Source organism: Ananas comosus, unplaced genomic scaffold (genome assembly GCF_001540865.1).
Source record: "Ananas comosus cultivar F153 unplaced genomic scaffold, ASM154086v1, whole genome shotgun sequence".
In the NCBI taxonomy this organism is placed as follows: domain Eukaryota; kingdom Viridiplantae; phylum Streptophyta; class Magnoliopsida; order Poales; family Bromeliaceae; genus Ananas; species Ananas comosus.
The window spans coordinates 1-20799 of record NW_017890968.1 but is presented as its reverse complement, the minus strand read 5'-3'; the positions used below and the strand labels follow the sequence as shown (position 1 = coordinate 20799).

General features: G+C 36.7%; 4 protein-coding genes across 7 annotated transcripts; 1 reads left to right on the top strand and 3 right to left on the bottom strand.

The window, feature by feature from the left end:
* Nucleotides 1–2164: 2164 nt before the first annotated feature.
* Nucleotides 2165–5705, bottom strand: LOC109704482 (transcription factor PIF5-like). 4 transcript variants are annotated; one of them, XM_020225222.1, is made up of 8 exons: nucleotides 5579–5705; nucleotides 4396–4501; nucleotides 3639–4269; nucleotides 3238–3333; nucleotides 3085–3150; nucleotides 2919–2984; nucleotides 2505–2723; nucleotides 2165–2416 (listed from the first exon to the last, which is right to left on the bottom strand). In XM_020225222.1, the coding sequence occupies exons 2-8, from the start codon at nucleotides 4458–4460 to the stop codon at nucleotides 2273–2275; spliced, it is 1287 nt and encodes a 428-aa protein (XP_020080811.1). In that variant the 5' UTR covers nucleotides 4461–4501; nucleotides 5579–5705; the 3' UTR covers nucleotides 2165–2272. The 4 variants fall into 4 exon arrangements, with proteins under 4 accessions (XP_020080811.1, XP_020080813.1, XP_020080812.1 ...); XM_020225224.1 differs by having other exon boundaries at nucleotides 2520–2723; nucleotides 5579–5704; XM_020225223.1 differs by having other exon boundaries at nucleotides 4396–4497; nucleotides 5579–5695.
* Nucleotides 5706–10318: 4613 nt separating this feature from the next.
* LOC109704484 (F-box/LRR-repeat protein At3g48880-like) lies at nucleotides 10319–13048 on the bottom strand. Its single transcript, XM_020225227.1, has 3 exons — nucleotides 12851–13048; nucleotides 11047–11397; nucleotides 10319–10536 (listed from the first exon to the last, which is right to left on the bottom strand). Exons 1-3 carry the CDS (start codon nucleotides 12880–12882, stop codon nucleotides 10434–10436), a joined length of 486 nt encoding a protein of 161 aa, XP_020080816.1. The 5' UTR covers nucleotides 12883–13048; the 3' UTR covers nucleotides 10319–10433.
* Nucleotides 13049–14054: 1006 nt separating this feature from the next.
* LOC109704483 (oxygen-evolving enhancer protein 2, chloroplastic-like) lies at nucleotides 14055–15546 on the top strand. The gene is made up of 4 exons (XM_020225226.1): nucleotides 14055–14364; nucleotides 14650–14882; nucleotides 14980–15030; nucleotides 15137–15546. The coding sequence occupies exons 1-4, from the start codon at nucleotides 14088–14090 to the stop codon at nucleotides 15395–15397; spliced, it is 822 nt and encodes a 273-aa protein (XP_020080815.1). The 5' UTR covers nucleotides 14055–14087; the 3' UTR covers nucleotides 15398–15546.
* A 307-nt stretch (nucleotides 15547–15853) lies between these two features.
* On the bottom strand, nucleotides 15854–20189 carry LOC109704485 (subtilisin-like protease SBT2.3). The gene is made up of 8 exons (XM_020225228.1): nucleotides 20122–20189; nucleotides 19894–19989; nucleotides 19739–19811; nucleotides 19217–19499; nucleotides 18437–18768; nucleotides 17728–17998; nucleotides 16949–17230; nucleotides 15854–16501 (listed from the first exon to the last, which is right to left on the bottom strand). Exons 2-8 carry the CDS (start codon nucleotides 19908–19910, stop codon nucleotides 16080–16082), a joined length of 1680 nt encoding a protein of 559 aa, XP_020080817.1. The 5' UTR covers nucleotides 19911–19989; nucleotides 20122–20189; the 3' UTR covers nucleotides 15854–16079.
* Nucleotides 20190–20799: the final 610 nt, after the last annotated feature.

Below are 20799 nucleotides of genomic sequence, written 5' to 3'. Positions count from 1 at the left end.
CAGAAAACTGGATCTCTATCTGTGGATAGAGGGGAAATCTTAGGAAGATATGATCCTTGAGAAATGGCCATTTTACAACAGGGTCCTACCAGAGTGGCTTGAGTCCATTTCAGGACATCAACATCAAAGATGGAAGCCCCCACCATACATGATAGTTATTGCTTTGAGAGGGTTCTTCATAAGCATTGTATAGTCAGATTTTTAGTGGGCCCCTCCACAGCATCCTCCCTTTCTCTCTCATTCACACAGAAACTTGTTGCTATGAGAGCCTATTTGATCATGTTGAAGCTTTTACACAAATGATATTTGGATAGAGCTATTACATGAAGCGTTGATAATTTTTTTCATTACTTCAACAAGCAGAAATAGAATCTTCAAATTTAAGCTACTTTGCTGACCGAAAAGTTACAAAGACTGATTGCCTGATAGCAAAAGACATCGTTTCTGTAAGATCTTATCTTTTGTTTTTGAAAGAACGGTAGTATGCTACCATTTCGTTTATTTTTTTAGAAAAATAAATTTAGTTGAAAATGTGAAGCAACTGAGTTTTGAACTTAAAATCCTAAGTACCGATCTTCAAACCTTTTAGCGCTTGCACGAGGGACAGTTGGTAAATATTTTACTCTTTGGAATAGATAAATTATTCTAAACGTCAAGCTAAATAAAAAAGTAGAAACATGAAAATGCCCCACTGATATCACATTAAAGAGGTGAGTTTTTTGAGATCTTATTCTTCATCTCATAGTGCTCATATACATATAATATATATATATATATATATATGTATATGAAAAGGGAAGGGTAGGGGAATCTTAGGTCGGTAAGAGTGGATTTTCAGTATTAATTTGTCTGATTGATTGTAAAGGAAGGGAGAAAGAAATGGACCAAAATAAGTTAAAGCATGAATGCAACTTGAGCATAAAGTAATATGCATTGCACTCCCTCATTTTATCTTTCGATTACAAGGTCACTCAATAACAAACACTCCATAGATCCTAGGTGATACCTACATATAGATAACTGATAAGTTTATTTAATTGGAAAAGAATGATAAGGGAGTAATGATAAGGTACACACTCATTAGAAAAGCATAGTATAAGAAGTATGCTCCTTCTCATGAGAGTGGGAAATAGACTGTTCACAAGAAATTTTGAAGTTGGTAAATAGGTACTTTTGATAGAACAATTCAAGGTACACACAAATAAAAATGTATACATCTATTTGGTTCTAAGAATTGATATATGATGGTGGAATATCATGGAGCAGATGGAATTGATGTAGACATTGTGAAATAAGAACAAAAGAGATTGATCAGAAGTTTATAACAGACCAAAACATTAGATTATACCAATACTCTTCTTTTTTTTCTTTTTTTTTTGGAGGAATGGGTAGCACGCTATCCGCTTCATTCAATGAAAAGATGAATTAAGCTACATGGGTAAGGTAAAAAAAAAAACGAGACTGAAGTAACTTAGTAGCAAGAAACTAAGAAGCAGAGAAGGGCATCTCCCACAGATTGTACAGTTGTACTATCTTAGTCACCGCTAGGATAGGATCCGTCTGGGTATGTCGAAAGATTACCGCGTTCCTGATTTCCCAAGTGACCCACCAGGCAGCTACTAGAACGTCGAGCCTTGCCTTCGGAGGCATGCTAGACCTAGCCGCCAGACTATCCAAGAGCGGGTGGACGCCAAGTCCCAAGCCTGCAATTTCGGTGTCATCTAGTGTCATCACTAAGAGAAATCTAAAGTAGACACAACGGGAGAAAAGATGGTCCGTTGTTTCCTCCTCCCCGCCACAAAGTACGTAGACGGTATTACCCGTCCATCCTCTTCTAACTAAGACGTCGGCGGTGAGGATTCTCTTCTTAAGAAGGAGCCAGCAGAAGACTTTCACTTTGAGGGGATCCTCAGAATACTCTTGTAATTTATATTAAGCTAAAATGCAGAAAATTCTCTATACCATATTTTCACTTTGTCACTCTAAAATATCAAAACCACATAAACTAACTTAAAAATATTATCTTCCATCACCTTAACAACTTCCATTTATTGTTCCTTAGGTGATAGATATCATTTTGCTTATACATAGATCGTTTGAAATGTAGATTCTAATATTTCCCGAAGGAATATGAAAATTTGGAAAAATACATGTTACTCATACATAGATAATAATGCTCATTTATTCCGACAATTCGTTCTACTTACATAAATACAGGCTTACACTTTACTTTTAAAAAAAAAAAATCAGCAAAAAACATCATATAAAACCATTAGTTTTTCCTCTCACTAGATTTATCATCTCGAACATTTTCAGTAGGAAATTCTCCAATAGCATGTGAGAGGTTATAACTAGGTAGCACCGATATCTGATTCGACTGCAACGAGCAAGCTCCATTAACACAAAAATTTGTCACCTGCATGTAAAAGCCACATAGAGTTCGATAATTTGTCGGAAAAATATAAAGAAAGGGTTTAAACAACGATAACAAGTTAGAGATAAACCTGGGATGGTAGTACCTGCATGCTATTGAGACCTGGGAAGTTAATATTTTGCATTTGATTCGGAAAACTTTCGGAACTACAAAACGGTACAGTTGGCATCTGAACTGGGTAATGCATTGAAGGCATGGAAGCAGGGTTCATACCCATGGTGGCGTGCGACATGAATTGATGGACACCGGGGAACATCATTTGCGCCATTCCGCTACCCATCCACATCATCTGTTGCACAGACACAAGGGCATTTTTTATACATTAATCCCAGTGAAATCATTTGCGCAGTTTCTTCCAATAACATCCTTATTTCGAGCTGAGTCATATCCAAATCACAGAGTGAAGTGGCTTCGCATTAGAATAAGATTATAGGATACATATATGTAAATAAAAGGCGTAGTTTCGGTATTCGCGATTTCCTACCTGAACCTGAAGTTGAAGAGATTTCAAGTATCCAATAGCCTCATCTAACATTGATGCTTTGTCGGTCTGAGATGTAGGAAAGTTAGCAAATAATAAGCATTTGATGTGACGAATTATGCAAACATCAATAAGATTTTGGTTAAGAGTATGTTTAAGAGATACTTACCTTGTTACAATTAGGTATGAGCTCCTGCAGTGCCTTCATTTTCTTGTTAATTCGGTCCCTTCTCCTCTGCATCAAAAAAGAGTTAGCAATAGAATACGGGGATTGAGGAATTAGGCAGGCTGGCTTAATTTCGGGATCGTCGGTAAGTCTTACCCTCTCTGAGAGGTTATGAACTTCTGCCGCGCGGCTTCTACGAGACGCAGACTGCTTCGTTGGCTCATTCGCTTCGATAGACTCTTGCTCGGCCTCCTACAGGTTAACAACTTCCATGTTATTATCTCGGCAGAAGATTAGGGAGACCCCCACACTTTAAGCCGTTTAAAGTTCATCGCTTAACTTTAAATCCCAGCAACAAAGATTGAGGTTTTGATGAAATTTTCCAAACTCAAACAACCTAGAGCTCAGGGGCTTGATTCCTAAAGACCCAAAATTGGGCACATTCTTAAACTTTTTCCTATTTTCTCCGAGTTTCAAGCGAAAGGAACTGTTTGAACCTCTTAATTACATCTTTCCTTTTGAAAATTAGGAGAAATATTAAGGTAAAGTGTATATACCTCACTCTGGCTTTCCGATTCCTCGGTACTTCTTTCCTTTCTTTTCGTTCCCTGATTGCTTATGCTTTGTTGTTGAGTTATTCCGATACTACAACCGGATCCTCCTGAAGATGAAGTAGCAGTAGCTTCATGTGTGCTTGAATTATAATTATTCCCCTCAATAGGTAACTTAGCCGTATTAAGATGATGCAAATTGCTTCCCTCGACTTGCGTTGGAACTTGGTTGCTCCCACAAATACTCGAGCCTATTGTCATAATCGAAGAGCACTCTCCTCCTCCTCCTACTTGAACTCCGCTTCCTAAATTAACTGCATTTGATTCATTCTCTGTTTCTGCACATTTTTCTTTACCTAACGAATTATCGTTGAAACCGCCGTTTGGCAATTCGAAGAACTCGGTGTAGAAATCTCTTTCTAACGGATCATCGATCGGGTATTGGAACCATGACATTGTTTCATCTTCTTGCGCTAAGTTGTTCGCATTTACATTCGTTATCTCCGATTTTAGTACCGATTTGGGATTTTGAGATTGCCTGAAATCGATGCACGGCGGCGGCGATTTCCGATGAGTTTGATTATGCAAAACAATTTGTCCGTTATGCCATAGAAGTTCGACAAGCTCATTATCTGGTCTGTAAAATCGAATCATAAATTGAGTAAGGTAACAAATGATGAAATTAAGTGAACATGTAGCATCTTTTATTTTCTGAAATTAGAGATATGAACAAGAAATTGGATAGAAAAGCAAGTACACTAACCTGATAGGTTTCATTTGGTTCGATTTGGCGAGAAGATCACTAAAAGATCTTGAGTTCTCCTCCATACTTGAATCGGAAATGAATCGGTTTGTAATAAATTATCTGCCTATCATGTAAATATGAATCAGAAACTGGGATGAGAATCACTATTGTGATTGGAACTAAATTGATTCCTATAAAAAGATTTACTTTTAAGAAAAGATAACAGGGGAAATTCTAAGAAACTAGAAAATAGTGTTAACATCACTTTGTTCAATATCAAAAGCAGGTTTTTTTTTTTTTCTAAAAAAAATTCTCTCTCATTTTATGTGCTTGCTTTTCTAGATAAATTTTGCTTAAAAGACTTGCACTTTGGAAAAAGAAGAATTAGAAGAAAACAGAAATAAGCAAAAGACAAAAGGAACAGATCTAACACAACTGAAAAAAGCAAAAGAAAATTGCCAAAATTGCATTGAAAACCAATCAATAAAACTTACCAAAGAAGAAAAAGAGAAAAGGCAAAAAAAAGCAGAGCAAAAAAGAAGAGAGTGAAAAAGGGTCACATAATCATACAATACAATGAATGATAAGGAGAAGAAACCTAATAGATTAAAAAGCACAATTTTGAAAACAATTTACCACTTTTTTTTTTTGCATTTTTATGAAGAATGAAAGGAAAAGATCAAAAAAAAAAAAAAGAAGAAACAACTTCAATTCATAGAATGAAATGGAGATTAATTTTACTGCATCACAATCTAATTTGAAGTTTCTCCTTAAAATTTACAGGTGAATCAGCAGATACAGACAACAACTGCAAAGAAATGGAGAATTAGAATTTCATTCCCACTTAAATGGTGAGAACATATTTGGTTTGGTGCACTCAACATGGAACCCAAAAAAGATTGAAAAAAAAGGAAAAAAAAGAAAAACTGAAACCCATTTCAGAAAATTCATGTATCTAGCAGAAAAAAGGCACACAAAAAGAAAAGAAAAGAAAATATATTCAAAAAACCACTGATGAAAACTTATAAATACAAGCAGAAAAAGATGCCGAAAATTAAGGGAAAAAAAAAAACACCATCTTTTAATAAACTATGTATAAAAGTAGGAGACAAAAATGAGTCTAATCATAAATTTAGAAAACCCAGAAAACAAGGGAAAAAAAAAAAAAGAGAGAGGACACAAAGAAATTAAATTAACCAACCTTTTTCCAAGAGTTCTAAATTCACTTTATCTTCACTACTTTGCCAGTGTTTCCTCTCTCTCTCTCTCTCTCTCTAAATCCAACACCAACAGCAACTGTGAATATGGCGCAAAGACATGTTATTATTATTATTATGATTATTATGTAATGGAGGGGTGGTTAGTTTCAGTTTTTATTTCCATGAGACGTGGATTAGCGGTGGATTTTAGCCACAGTTATAGTTGGGGATCGGTAACATCACTGTCGCATCATATTATCCTTGCCATTTATGTCTCACAATAAATATTCGTGGGGCCCACCAAATTATCCTCTCAGTGAAATTTAAATTTTTAAAAAGAGAAAACGTTCAATGTAAAACATTAGTTAAAAAAATTTAAGTTGCTGCTCCTCCCCATTATTTGGTAGGTATTCAGAGAAAAGTTTACTATATAATACTTATACTACATTATAAATAATAAGTTAATCATATTTTTTATTTCGAGAAAAAAATATAATAAAAATATTTTTTTAATAATCATAATGAGATAAGTAAATCTAAAAAAAACAACTTGATTGGTCGGTGACGCCACATCATCAATATAACTTATGCATTCTAGATTGCTTTTGATATTTAGATCAAAAAATAATACTGTACACATGAATTTTCTAATATTTTACTAACAAGATAATATGCTCAAAAAAGAAACATGCTATTTAATTATACATTAGACATGGAGTGTATATTTTGTATTCTTGGCATTCTAGAATTTATAAAAATTCTTTATGAGTTTTAGTAAAAAAATTAATAAGACAAGTAGCTAAATCTTAATTATTCAAAATTTAAAACGCAAATTTTATAATTATATTATAAGCGTATACATAATATTGCTCATATATATGTTGCACGATCTTACAGCTATAACCAGCATACATTAGATATGTAGATGACTCCCCATGATCCCGTAGTTCACTCTTAATTTACACTCTATACGACGATGTACTATATTTATATCTAGGAAAAAAAAATTTAGTAGAACGCATGTATATGAGAAAATGAGACCTTGAATTGCACTCTATGCAAATTTCAAAATATAAGATTAGAGTTTTTTTTGCATTTAACTTCTTCAAAAATTTTTGTTTATAAATGGCCCTAAGAAAATCATATTTATATAAATAGTTCTCTTCTTGCCACGCGAGTGTCTAAGTTGAACACGATAATTCAATCACCGTATTTAAATACGGTGATTGGATCACTGTATTTCCTTTTGTATTTTTTTTTCGTCTCTAAGTTATGAAAAAAGGCAGACTAAAGTATGGATAAGATTTCTCAAAAAAAAAAGAAGTATGGATATGAATATGGTAATTCAGTCACCATATTCATAAATTTCTTCCTAATTTTGAGTCTCCACAACACATTCTTTATGGCGAAGCAGTTGCAGGAAGAGGAGGTGGGGAAAAAGGAGATAGGAATCTTCAGAATCGACAGCATCATAGGCACAAAAGGCATTCGCGGCGACAGAGTGTTCAGAACAGCAGGAATGGGTGAAACTGCAGGCGACGTCGGGGCGTAGACAGAATGCTCACGCTGGCAGCAGGAGCTGAGGAGTCGAGGGTGCTCGACAAATGGCGAGCCACTCGGTACACATCATTACTGCTCAAGAGAATGAGGGTGATGAGAATGCAGGAGGTGGAGGAGAAGGTAGTTAATTTAGTTAGTCCTTGATGCCATGGTGGTGGAAGGTGAAGGGTGCAGTAAATGTATCTTGCTCTATTTATACTAGGGTACATGAGGTGATGTAGAAGAGTAGTTCAAAGAGAGAGGGGCCACATGTTAGTAGGGTTTAGATATATTTACAATTTGTCACGTCCTTACTTTTTAAAAGGTCATCCATTCAAAAATTACTCGAGTTCTTATTCATTAGCCTTCTTAACTTCTTAAATCTAATCGCTTTAAATATTGTAACCAAATTAAAAAAATTAATTCTATTATATTTTACATATACGACTATTTTAAATTCTAAAACATCACATTCTACATTAACCTTTTTAACTTCTTAAATCTAGTCGCTGCTCTAAATATTATAACCAAATTAAAAATTTTAATTCTATTATATTTTATATATACGACTATTTTACATTCTAAAACATCACGTCTACATGATGCTCAAATCTTAAAATAAAATAAACGGTAGATTAGACCGTCACATCATAAGCAGAGTGGCTATGTATGTTGGGTTAACTGTGGTAGTTGACTACCATTAGGGCACGGGGCATGTTTTATGTGTTGTTACTTGTTAGTGAGAAGGACTGTAATCTGGAGGAGATTACCCATTCTTTGTTTTCCTTTCATTATCGTAATTACATCTAAGAGACAAATACCAGAAACCATGAGTACGCACACTTCGCGGATGAAAAAATTACAATAAACATACATTAGTAAATATTAAATGACAAATGAATAATACTTGCATAAATATTTCTAATATTAAAAGTTACTTCAAATACATAACAAAATAGTTATCCACATGTTAACCGCATCAAAACATAAAAAAACAGTTTTCCATATGTTAATAGCATTACATGAACAAAGTGGATTCTATTAAAAAAAAAAAAACAAAAAGATGCATGAGGAATAGTTTTTATTATATTATTAGGTTTCATTGCTGTTATTGCTTGGGCCATCATTTCCTGCCAACCTGTGAAATTAACATATGAAAAAATAAATTAGATTCTTTGGTAAAGAATTTTTACTGAAGAGATAGTTACGGTGAAATTACCTAAGAATCCAAACTATAAAAAAAAAACTTGTTGAAAGCTTATGGAAAATATGCTATGCTGCTATAAAATAGCTATCTATAATTTCAGATATTGGAGAATGGAAATCATTTTTATAAAACTAAGTAAAAAAAGAAGCGAGAACAAAGAGGCAACAACAAAAAAGAGTTGCTGAGCAACAACAAATAAAGAATTGAAAAGCTCCGGTAAAATTTCCCAGGAAAGGAGCAGAGCCTAAAACCCATGGATAATATAAATTTAAATAGAGAGAGCAAAATCACAGATAAAATTAGCCAAATTTAAAGCACCATGTGCAACGATCCGACCCGCTAACAATAATAACTCGTTGGACCAAACCACCGGCCCAAAATGCTTAAACTCGGTTATTATTATTAACGTGTAGGTCTCATATAAACTGATCGGAAGAAATATTCCATCCGATATGGGATTATTGGGGCGTTACACCATGTAACTAAAAAACACACACAAAAAAAAGCAAAGCACAAGTAGGCATGGCAAGACAAAATGACAGCCAATATGAGAACATCAAGAGTGAACCTCCTCTCTCTATAGACAATAACAGTAGGAAGAAGAACGGAGGCGACAACTAGAAAATGGACAAAGGACCTAACCGGCTGAAGGCACCTATAAATATACCAACATCTGGACCAAGTAAAGAGAGGAGGAGAGTGGGGGGCACAATTCTGAGTAGACGCCTGAGTGGCGTCGGAGAGAGAGAGAAAGAGAGGCGGGGAGAGAAGGGGCCAACAACATCAGAGGTGACCACACATTAATTGCCCACAGCAAAGACAATAATTGCACAAATCTGGGATAAATAGAGTCGTTCGGTGCAGAGAGCCAACGATCTCTGAGGAGTCGACGGTAGAGGGCCATACAGTTTCGCGGCGGAGGTAATAAATGGGCAGATTTCGGGTAGATAGAGTCGTACGGTATAAAGAGGGGCAACCATCTTCGGGAAGGCGCTGGTAGAGCGCCGTACAGCTTCGCAACGGCACTAAATTTTCAGATCTGCAATAGATAGAGGCGTACAATGCAAAGAAGGAACCATCACCGGAGAGGCAACAGTAGAGTGCTGTACGATTCCGCAGCAGCATTAACTGCCCAAATCCGCGACAGATACAGAGATGTGGGCAAGCAGTGGTTGTGCGGCTAAGAGTATGAACCCTAGACAAATAGGGTTCCAAAAAGGGGTTGGGGGAGAGAGTACAGAGTCAAGGGGCCCCACACCTGTATCCAAACGAGAGAGAGAGAGAAGAGAAGGTGAAGAGTATAGAAAAAATACAATGCAACATGTATGACCTACCCCCGAAATAATGGAGAGGCTGTGGAAAGGGTTGAGAGCTTGCCCTTTAATGTATTTGTATAGATTGTACGCATTAAAACTGAAAAGTGTCACTAACATACACACAAAATTCTGCAAATAAGAAACAAACACATTATTATTAGAGACTAATTACAGCTGACGACAACATAGAAGAGTCTACACACTGGAAGGGGGGAACCACAAATTTGAACTCTGTTTAAGAAGATTTGTCACCTTAATCTACCCAAATAACCAAAATATATTTGCTCATTAATGAAAAACTAAATGCTATTTCAGGTTGAGAATTGGTATCATGGTCATTTATAGGGTGAGCATAATCAAAGGATGAGACAAATTAGTGCTATAATGACCTTTTAGAGAAGTAATATTTGTCGAAAATTCATTAACAATTACTAACTTGATGTTTGCTCAACAACACAAGCAAAAACTACACATTGCAGCTTTTGCTTTTGTTGCCTATCTCATTGTAGCTTCCCACAACAAATTGAGCTCTTATTTGTACATGTCAAATGTCCGACTTCTACTTCTTAAAGTGAAAGAATTGCTCTAAAAGTCAGGCCAAATAGGTATGATCACATAGCTTTGACCATAAGACGCCAAAGTTCATTGTCGGACAAAGTGCTAAAAGAAAAAAAGAAATAGGCGGAAGCTTAATACAGTTGAGAATCAAATAAAGGCATAATCTCCACGCACCATTTACTTTTACAAGTGTCCAATATATACAGCTCAGTACAAAAATCAAGGACTTTTAACAGTTTACCTATTCGATCGCAACATTGTCTCATGTAACATCAAAATAAATTTGCGGATAAAATTCGAGTCGCATTCTGGCTGCCAAGTGATTTTCAGCATTGGGCATCTGCATTCATCTCAAAATTCTCAGATACTATTTGAAGATCAATACGAACACCAATATAAAAGATCTTGACATCTTGAAAAGCAATTCTAGTATGGCAAGCGGAAGCTTCTAGAAAGTAGGAGCTTGGCTAACAAATAAAAATGAGAGTCTTAAGAGTGTCAAAAAGCTAAAATGAGCTTTTGGACATCAAAAGTGGAAACTCCAATTTGAAGATTCTGCTTCTGCTTCTAACGCAAATAGACTGTAGAGGAATTTTAACAAAGAAGCTATCAGTGCTTCTTCAAATATTTCTGCTCAAACATCGATTATCCGGAAGCTCCAGTTGAGCTCCAATCGAGCCATACAGGCCCATAATTTAACCAAGGAGAAGAATGCGAATAATGGCCTTAAGGAGATTTGGGTCTGCAATAGGTAACAACTTCATGATCTAAAAATGGCAATTTTAAATAGAGGTTATCACAAGCTAGCATAAATATCAGGAAAAGAAAAAAGAATGTTTGTAGCAGTTACTCTTTGCAGATGTACGCCATGTCACTGATGGGAAGACGGCCAACAGGAAGTATCATCTTGGTGGCTAATCTATGGCTGCGATTGGCAACAAATTTCAAAAAACCCCTGAATGTATAATTATTTACATGGTACTCATGCTTGAACCGCTCGCCAAAAGAGCTCCCTGGCGAAGGATTGTTTACACGAAAGTCTAAAACCTTCCAACAAGTGGGATCTAGAGAAGCTTCATGCCAAAACTTGCATACGAAAGGAATGCTAAGCGTCATATCGTCGAGACCCAGTCTCGAGAAAATAGCAACCAAGCAATTTACAGGCAAGTCCTCCCATCTTCTTTCGCTGGAATCCTTAATTCTAAAGAGAAAAACACCAAGTTACCAAATTGAATTGTGCTTTTAAACAGAAGTAGAAAGATATACAAGTATATAACCACCATCATTTGAGGTCATAGCTAACACTTATCAGGTTCAGTAAAGCCACAGTCATAAAAGATCATAGTAGGTTTCTTATAATTCAATGATAAATGAAATTGGCACTAATAATGGCAGCATACACCGTTGCAGCATAAAACGTTAAAGAACAAATGAAGGAAAGAAAATGCAACAGAAAGAGAGTGATAGATATGCAATAGAGGAAGAAGAAATCTAGAGGACTCCTCTATTAGCTCTTCAACCGAGGTGTTTCCTTCAATTCTATCTTCAGATATTACTGCATCCAATAATTGAGATCCACTGAAGGCCTTTCAGGCTACAATACTACCAAAGGTCGAACTCAAACATCGAAGTAACTCATGTCGCACTTAAGATCATATTCATAATATCAAACTTTTGTCCTGCACATAGTTGATTCATACTGAATATTATTTTCTCGTATTGTTCTAACGCTCCAAGGAGGCGCAACACTCATATGTAAATTTGAAATCATTCTCTCGCATACTAGAAAATAATGAATTTATATATATTATGTATTCAAATCCAACTTTGGAATCCTCTCATTTGAGAAAGGGTGGTCAATGCACCAAAATGAACAATGCTAATCCTGCAAATGCATATTATCTTATTGAGTAGTGAACAGAATAGATTCCCAATTATGTGGGGAATGATTCTACTGTAGACCAGAAGAATCACAGCCATTCATTTTGCCTATCGTATGCTCCGAAAGGGGGTGACCACGCTTCGTGATGCAGTAACCAAACTGCATCACAGAGTTCTATCGATCATCATCCAACGGTCAAAATTCAACCGTATATTATAACGAGCGGGGAAGAGGTTGTCAATTCAAACTACTTTAGATGGCAAAGTTTCATTGGGTAAATTTTCATTCGTACCCTTGAAGAGCATTCAAATTCCATGTAAACCCCTTGAAAGTTTGCAATATCAAAAATGCCATGCATATATTCACAGGGATATTCAAAATACCCTTAAAAGTATGAAAGGTCACCTTGAAAATACACTCGTGATTTTCAAAAAATGCCCTCCGAAAGAGCATTTTTTAATTATTTACAGAGGCAATTTGGATATTGCATAATCTATAGAGGGGTTAGTGTTAATTTTTCATATTTTTCAGGGGCATGATTCGAAATATATACTCAATATTTGAAGGCCTATATCATTGAGGAATTTTATCAAACAACTCTTGAGCAAAAAATTTCAAGAATTCAAATCCAGTTTCTGAGTATTACTTCAACTTATAATTAAAGCCCAACAAGAAATTTCGTTGAGCAATTTTTCACAAACCTTAAAAACAAGAATTAGGCAAATTAATCGAACATCACTTCGAATCGAATCAAATGGAAAAAAAAAACTACCTTTTAGGGTTCTGATGCGTGGATTCGTCCATTAGAGGATCTTCGTAAATCAACTAAAATGGCGAATCAAAGAAATAACGAGGGTTTAAGATGATATTTGTATCAAACTACGAGTTCGATCGAACCCTAGCGACGGGAAAAAAGAAAAAGAAAAACAAGGATTCGAGGGAGTGAGAAAAGGACAAAGGGAGAGAGATAGGATCATAGGACCACAAAAATGGACCTTTCGCCTCGTAATTTTTTATAGTTAGAATTTGGTACAAGTTATTTAGAGTCCATCACACACATACCCTTCGAAATTTGTAAATTTACATAGGACCCCAAGTAAAAGTTCCACGTCTCTAATTTGTTTTAATTTTGTTGCCAAAAAAAAAGAAATAAAAATTACCAAAGTATTTTCTACGGTGTATAGAAGCAGCACCAAAAATTCCAGCTTCTACTTTTTGTAAAAAATTATTTTGACTCCATTCTATGACAACATGTTCTAAATTTTTTTGCTGGCTAAATGTTTCAATACACGTGGTTTAAAAATAAAATCTTATCCATTTATAATCTTATTTGGCCGAGTAGTACCAAATGTCATGTCCATTCCGAATTGAAAAATTTTAGGATGTACCAAGTTATATCGGCGACTTGGCATTTTCAACCAATCATTTTTTTTTTTAATTTATCTATCTCATCATAATCATAAAAAAAATTTCGTTATATGTTTTAAAAAATATATATATAATTAACTTATTATTAATAATATTGTGTAAGTGTGATACAGTAAATTTTCTTCTTATCGGAAGCTTCCGCGGGTTTAACTTTTTTTCCACAATTGTGCGTATACACAACTTCAATAATCAAATAGTGCGCAGCAAATAGCGCGGAATAAAAACATCACCAGATTCATTCACCACTCATTTACGAAGTTAAGAGACAGAGAAGAGTGTTCTAGTAAAGAGGTGGGGCTCACAACATGAGTCCAAGGTAGAGAGAGAGAGAGAGAGAGAGAGAGAGAGAGAGAGAGGTGGGGCACACCGCACGCGACATGAATCCAACGTGGTCCAATTAAATATTCCAGAAGCCTATCCAATCCTAAAACTTCAATTATGATCCAACCATAAACCGATTTCCCTCCACTCATCAAAACAAAGCTACCAACCAAAATTCAAACACTGGCTATTAACACACAAATAAATCCAACAGTAGAGAGAGAGAGATTGATAGAGAGAGAGAGAACTGAAATTCATCAATGGCATCAACTTCTTGTTTCCTCTACCACTATGCGCCGTCGTCCACCGCGGCAGCGGCGAAGACCCCGTCTCGGCGCGCAGCAGCAGCAGCAGCGGCGGCGGCGGCGACCGTCAAGCCGACCCAGATGGCCTGCCGGGCGCAGAACCAGGCCGGCAGCGACGACGAGGTTGATGGCGGAGCTGCAGTTTCGCGGCGGCTGGCGATGACAGCCCTTGTGGGCGCCGCCGCCGTCGGAATCAAGGTCTCACCGGCCAACGCCGCATACGGACAAGCCGGTGAGTTCACTTCCTTGCCCTCCCCATTCAATTTCATTGAATTCAATGAATTTGATAGGGCCTATGGCCTTTATAAGTTCAGCTCTTTAAATATTACTTAAATTAGCGATCTAAAGATTCTAAACCACACAGAATAAAAGAGTATAAAATTGGCTCTGATATCATATTACCCAAAAAATCGATAAATATATATATATATTAGCACTTTATTGCTAGTATTCAAACTCTGACAACAGTACTGAAATCTGGGCATCTGATAGAAGGGCTACCTGCACTCTTTTGCAGCAAATGTTTTCGGAAAGCCGAAGACGAACACCGACTTCTTGCCGTACGACGGCAGCGGGTTCAAGGTGTTGATCCCGTCGAAATGGAACCCCAGCAAAGAGGTCGAATACCCAGGCCAAGTCCTCCGATACGAGGACAATTTTGACCCGAACAGCTACGTTGCCGTCATGATCACCCCGACGACGAAGAAGACCATCACCGACTACGGTCCGCCGGAGCAATTCCTCTCACAAGTAAATTCTCCTTTCCAATGTAAAGAGCTCACAACATTGTACTAGAGAAATGCTTATATGTATATATATATATAACAAGTTTAGCTTTGTTTTGCAGGTTGATTACTTGCTAGGAAAACAAGCTTACGCTGGCAAAACAGATGCTGAGGTACAGAAAATATGTTCAGAAGTATCAGATACCAAGAAACTCTTATTCTGCAAATTTTGCATATCTTTTGATCAATAGTCAAAAATATAGCAATTGTTCTTGATAGGGCGGCTTTGGCAGCGATGAGGTCGCGGTTGCTAACATTATAGAGTCCTCGACGCCCGTGGTGGATGGTAAACAATACTACTACATCTCAGTGCTTACGAGGACTGCCGACGGTGACGAAGGCGGTAAGCATCATCTCATCACGGCCACCGTCTCCGACGGTAAGCTCTACATCTGCAAGGCGCAAGCTGGTGACAAGAGATGGTTCAAGGGGGCGCAGAAGTTCGTTGAGAGCGCGGCCAATTCCTTCAAAGTTGCCTAAGAAAGAAAGAGTTTGGTATGAAGGCTTATGCATACTATTGTAAACAAGTCGTGTAATATAGTTACTGATGTTGGTTTCTTCAGGATCTTATATAATGTTGGCATGGGACCATTTAGAAGAATAAATTTGGTACCAGAACTTTCAAAAGAGGTTTGAGTTTAATCCTCAGAATTTCAATTGAAACAATTTGGTTCCTAAAATCAGTCTACAGCCCGAAAAAATGTCACGCCGACATCGATGTTAAACTTTTTTTGGTTATAATTTGAAAATTATGACAATGAAATCAAAATTAAGGACAAACTAGAGACAAGAATGAAATTGAAATAAAACTCATGAGGATGAAATAGAAATTGGGGGCCAACTTTGGGAGCAACTATTATAATTGAAGCTCTAGTAAAGATAAAATTGAAAACCAGATCAAATCCAAGAACTATGTCATAATTGGCACCTCTAAGATTAACAATCACATGCACGACGTATCGATACATTTGTAGCAATGTAATCAAACACATAATAAGTGATTCCTGTTGAATAAGATCAACCGAAGGATCGCTTGTTAAAAGGATTCTGTTCATCGAGCCGAGGTAAAAGTACATCCGTAAAATTATTGATCACCCACTCTTCTAATTACATCAGGATGCTCCAAAATATACACCAAAATCACTGAGAAAAGGAAATCATGTCAGGTTATAGTAGTGTTGTATATAATCTTCGAGATGACACTTAATGGAAAATAGAACCTATGGCCTTGGCTCCCGTAGAACCCGACTTTCCCGAAGCTCGCAGAGGAGCTATTCATAATGGCATTTATAATAAAAGTTATCTTCTGCTTTTGGCCTTTTTGGATGAAAAACCGAGTGGGCGTTATCGCAACTGATACTCCATAAGGAGCACTCCAATAAAGATTGTAGGTCTCATCATTTGCTATATTGGTGACAGTTCGTACAACCGTTCTCGATTGATTGAGTACTGCTATAGTTATAGAAGGGAGGTTTAAATCTGCGCTGTTAATGGTGGGAGTTCCACAGCTATTGCCTGTATAATTCAGCACCGCGGGACCTGACCCATTGATGCCGCAAAGAAAGGAGAAGAAGTCATCATAACCTGCAAAAATATCAATGAAGTTATTGACTATATAGAGTAGGTAAATCTATATTATTTATGATGAACAAGTTAATGTTGATTGATCGGAATTCGTTAAGGAGTAAGTGTTCATTCTTAGATACAGGGATTCCAACTGTTTTGTTCAGATTCTTCAATTTTCAGGTTCTTTCAAAAACATCCCTTAACTTAAAAAAAAAATTTATCTCAACACTTTCAGCTATATGTTAATGAATTTGCCATAGCATTTAGAAAATTTTTGGTAAACAAGTTTAGAACACCCTTCAAATTATACAGGCCAGTCCATTATATGATCATCGGAAATTGTTGAAGTACGTTCACTATATAATCATCATAGTGATTTCAGAATATGTAGAGCATCACACTGATAAATCGAATTACTAAAAATACCACCATTTGGGTGAAATAGTTTGCAGCTGTAGATCTTACCAGAATCAAAAATCAATCCAGGGTCTAAAGCAGCAGTAGCATTCACCAGGCCGCAGCCCATGTCGAAGGGTGTAGCAGGTGATTGGGCCGAATCCGGGCTATTATAAGTCCGCTGGGCTATGATCGGCCCACCTTGCCTGTCATACTGTGTGGCAGTTGTGCATAATGCAGAACCTATTGCTGCAGGACTAAATTCCGGAAACTTCTGTTTGATTAAAGCAGCGATTCCAGCTACATGGGGAGCGGCCATACTTGTTCCGGAGATCATCGCAAATTTCTCACCTATAGAGTAGTAAAAAAAGCAAAATTAGCAAGTAAATCATTATCCAGTGATGTGTACATGTTGTAAATTGCTCATGTTTGAATTTAGTTTTTTTTTTTCAATGTATTTAATTTCTTTCTAGGAACGAATTACCTGCTAAAACAAATGTCTTCTCAGTTCTCACACATAAACTTGCTTATACACACATTATACTAAACAGTAAATATAAGAGCTGCTTTCATCGATTTCCACAGACCCCCTATAAATTTCACGATTTTCATATTACCCCTCTGAAATACTAGAACGAAAGTTTACTGCATTGTCTTATAAGCAAAATAATATACATCACCAATCAAACACTCAATAGGAGGCATTTTTGGGACCAATATATGGGTTACGACATTTAATGATGCAAACCGAAAAATGAGATATATCCTGCATTTTAGCCTATCTAATTTAGCAGAGACAATAGGAGGTTTCTAATTTTAAATTGTCAGAATTAATCTATAAAAATTACCTTGAAATTCAGAAGAGTCTGTACCACGCGAACTCCAAGCTCCCCATATAAAATTACCAGGGGCTATTAAATTGGGTTTCAGGATATCAGCATCAGATAATGAGCTGTCCTCGGGATCTGGCCCCCTCGCCGAATAATACATCACTTGTGGCCCAGAATTACTGTAATTGGGCTTAAGACCACCCAGTATTTTGGCGACAGCACCAAAAGTGATAATTCTTTTTGATGCCTCGTCTCTCACTAAGGAACTATTGTAGTACTTAAGGAAAACCTGCGTAGAGATTATGAAGCATCTTCAGTTTCAAAGAGAGCACCCTATTTCAAACTTAAATGGAAAGGTTCACAGTTAAAGTTGACAGTGAACACGGAACTAACTAAAAGTGCCAGGCTAAACCAGGAGATAATCTTAAATACAAGAAGAAGACACAGCTACTTCTATATGAATAAGTTTCAGCTATTTGTCAGAAATAAGCAAAAACCCTACAGAACCTGAATTTTAATAAATACTCGGAGAAAGTGCCAAATCGTTTGAAAATTTTGAAAATTTTGTTAAAGTCATCTGAATCATGGATGGAAGTTGGTTTTCTATTAAGTTTTCCGAGAGCAGGGCCATCCTTGTAAGAACAAGGATGTAGATGAAAATAGATAATATTGCAGGGGTATATATGTGTAAATATCTGAAGTTGAAAATTTGCGTGAATCGGCATACCTTAGAGTCATCAGAAGATGGTATTATGAGCCCTGGAATATGCATCGGAGTAGGGTTCAGTTGAAACCCAATAACAAATGGATCCAAGTAGAATATAACTCCGGTTGCACTAACATTCTTCGCTGTATGCAAAGCTTGTTTGACAGAGGATAGACCGAGTACATATCGAACAGAATAACTGCAAATCAATAGCTTTCCTTTAATCAATTTCTGGTCCAAAGGAGTGGAATCCTGGCATTCTCCCAAAAACATATCATTTGCATTAGTTGTATCATTCTTTAGCGCATGATTTGGAGCAATGAGAGTGTACATAGAATCACCAACTGTTCCAGCTGCAAATAAAATTGTAGTCAGCTATATGTTTGGTGGCAACACACGTTCGATGTAGCACATTAGTGGGATTTTGGAAGAACATCGAAAGAAACTTTACTCCAGAAGACGAGTTTAAGGGGTAATTACAAACTTGGTCCTTGAAATATAATGCCAATTTCAACATTCTCCTAAGTTTCAATTTGAACAATTTAGTCCATGAAGTTTATCCTGGTTAGTCAACAAGTCCTTTCCTAGTCTACTGTCTGAAAGAAGACGTGGCCTCCACATCACGGAGAATTAAAATTCTGAGTTAAACGAAATGAGCATAGAATTCCAAGACCTAAATTTCTTATTAACCTCAAGTTTTAAGAAAATCTACAAAATTTAGCAAAAAGAGAGAATAAAAGGAAAGAACAAGATAAAAAGGAGATAACTATACAAGAAGATAATTATGAATTGGAAGCTTACGAGCAAGTCCCACTCCTGAAATGGTTAGATTGTTGCCTAGTACCAGATAATTATTATAGATCCTATCATGAGAAGAAGCACCGACAGTAAAAATCCACGGGCTAAAGGAGGACATGCTTTTGGGCGAAGGCCCAGTATTTCCTGCCGCTTGCACGATGAATATTCCGGCTTTTACTGCCGAAAGCAATGCCATATCTATAGGATTGAAGAATGTTGCTATTCCAGGAGGGCGTCGATTTGGAGTGATGGAAAAGCTTATTATATCAACACCATCTTCAGCTGCCTGTGAATAAAAATTGACAATAAGTGTACAGAAAATGGAAATTATTATTGTCTGTAATTTTGTGCTCTATGGACCTCAAAATTTTGTAAAGAAGTTAAAATATTGCTAAAAAATGATTGGAAAAAACAATACAAAGTATTCATGTCATTTCATGGAAGCACATGAATAAGTTTCTTTATTTGCAATATTTAATTGTGCGCCAACATTAATTCCGCAGCGTATGCCCTTGTCAAATTTACCTGGTCTATGGCAGCAACAACATCAGCAGCAAAGCCTCCAAAGCTTCTGTAAAGAGCTTTATAAACAGCAATGCTGAAATAACGGCTAAGATCAGTATATAAGTGAAAGGTAATTAGTTAAATTGTAAAGTATTAGAGTGGAAACTAGTTATTACTGTGCATGAGGGGCCATGCCGCTCGCAGTCCCGAAGTGATGCCCAGCCACAATAACGGGAATCCCATGATTTCCTGCTGCAATGGATGCCGTATGTCTGTACAAAACTTATTATTATTAGTAAATAATTTCAAAGTACTGTGGATTAACCAAATTAGATGCTTTGGCAAATTAGTTCCTGTGTTTTTTTTGCCCAACAAAAAATGTTAAAATCTACAGCATAGCTTACAATTAGTTTGATATTTCTCGAGAAAATTTATCCCCGAAGTTCGATACATCCTCAACGTTCGAATTTTAACAATTTAGCACCTCAAGTTTGTTCTGCATAACAGTCAAGTACTTCATTACTCTACTCGCCAAAAATGACACCAATCTCAGAATATTCGTTACAATTGGAATGTCAAAAAATTGCGATGTTACCGAACTTCAGGAATGGTGCTGACTTGGATTCTTTTTTCCCAGGTGGTAAATTAACTTTAGAAGATATGTCAACTAATGCGTCGTATACTAGAACATTACTTACGTTCCATGGCCATCACTATCAAATGGTGAAGCATGATCCATAGAAGCATTGAGGATCCCCCTGGTTATTGCAGAAGCTGCAAAATGGCGAGCCCCCACAAGCTTTCTGTTACAGGAACCGGATCGAAAATCCCGTGTAACTTCACAAATACCCGAAAAGTGGGACGGAATAGAGTAATGATTTGTAGAAAGGCCATCGGCAAAGCTTGGATGGGTCGGATCAATTCCGGTATCAATAAAACCAATCACGACGCCCTCGCCAGCTAGTTCGGGTCCACCTTCTTGAAGCCAAGCACCTTGTGGCAATCCAAGGAATTCGGGGGTATAGGTGGTTGCTGTCCTAACCGAGAAGTCTAAAACAATATTTGCTACTTCTTTCCTTCTA

What these genes read in the sequence shown, in the direction of transcription:
- LOC109704482 (XM_020225222.1), bottom strand. Translation starts at nt 4,460, where the DNA reads ATGGAGGAGAACTCAAGATCTTTTAGTGATCTTCTCGCCAAATCGAAC. An exon ending in AACCAAATGAAACCTATCAG is followed by an intron (nt 4,270 to 4,395) that starts GTTAGTGTACTT and finishes TCGATTTTACAG; the next exon opens with ACCAGATAATGAGCTTGTCG. An exon ending in AATCGGAAAGCCAGAGTGAG is followed by an intron (nt 3,334 to 3,638) that starts GTATATACACTT and finishes GTTAACCTGTAG; the next exon opens with GAGGCCGAGCAAGAGTCTAT.
- LOC109704483 (XM_020225226.1), top strand. Translation starts at nt 14,088, where the DNA reads ATGGCATCAACTTCTTGTTTCCTCTACCACTATGCGCCGTCGTCCACC. An exon ending in CGGAGCAATTCCTCTCACAA is followed by an intron (nt 14,883 to 14,979) that starts GTAAATTCTCCT and finishes TTTGTTTTGCAG; the next exon opens with GTTGATTACTTGCTAGGAAA. An exon ending in CTGGCAAAACAGATGCTGAG is followed by an intron (nt 15,031 to 15,136) that starts GTACAGAAAATA and finishes TGTTCTTGATAG; the next exon opens with GGCGGCTTTGGCAGCGATGA.
- LOC109704485 (XM_020225228.1), bottom strand. An exon ending in TTGTTGCTGCCATAGACCAG is followed by an intron (nt 19,500 to 19,738) that starts GTAAATTTGACA and finishes TTTTATTCACAG; the next exon opens with GCAGCTGAAGATGGTGTTGA. An exon ending in AGACTCTTCTGAATTTCAAG is followed by an intron (nt 17,231 to 17,727) that starts GTAATTTTTATA and finishes ACTACTCTATAG; the next exon opens with GTGAGAAATTTGCGATGATC.
- LOC109704484 (XM_020225227.1), bottom strand. Translation starts at nt 12,882, where the DNA reads ATGGACGAATCCACGCATCAGAACCCTAAAAG. An exon ending in ACGCATCAGAACCCTAAAAG is followed by an intron (nt 11,398 to 12,850) that starts GTAGTTTTTTTT and finishes TTTTCTCTTTAG; the next exon opens with AATTAAGGATTCCAGCGAAA. An exon ending in ATGGCGTACATCTGCAAAGA is followed by an intron (nt 10,537 to 11,046) that starts GTAACTGCTACA and finishes AGATGAATGCAG; the next exon opens with ATGCCCAATGCTGAAAATCA.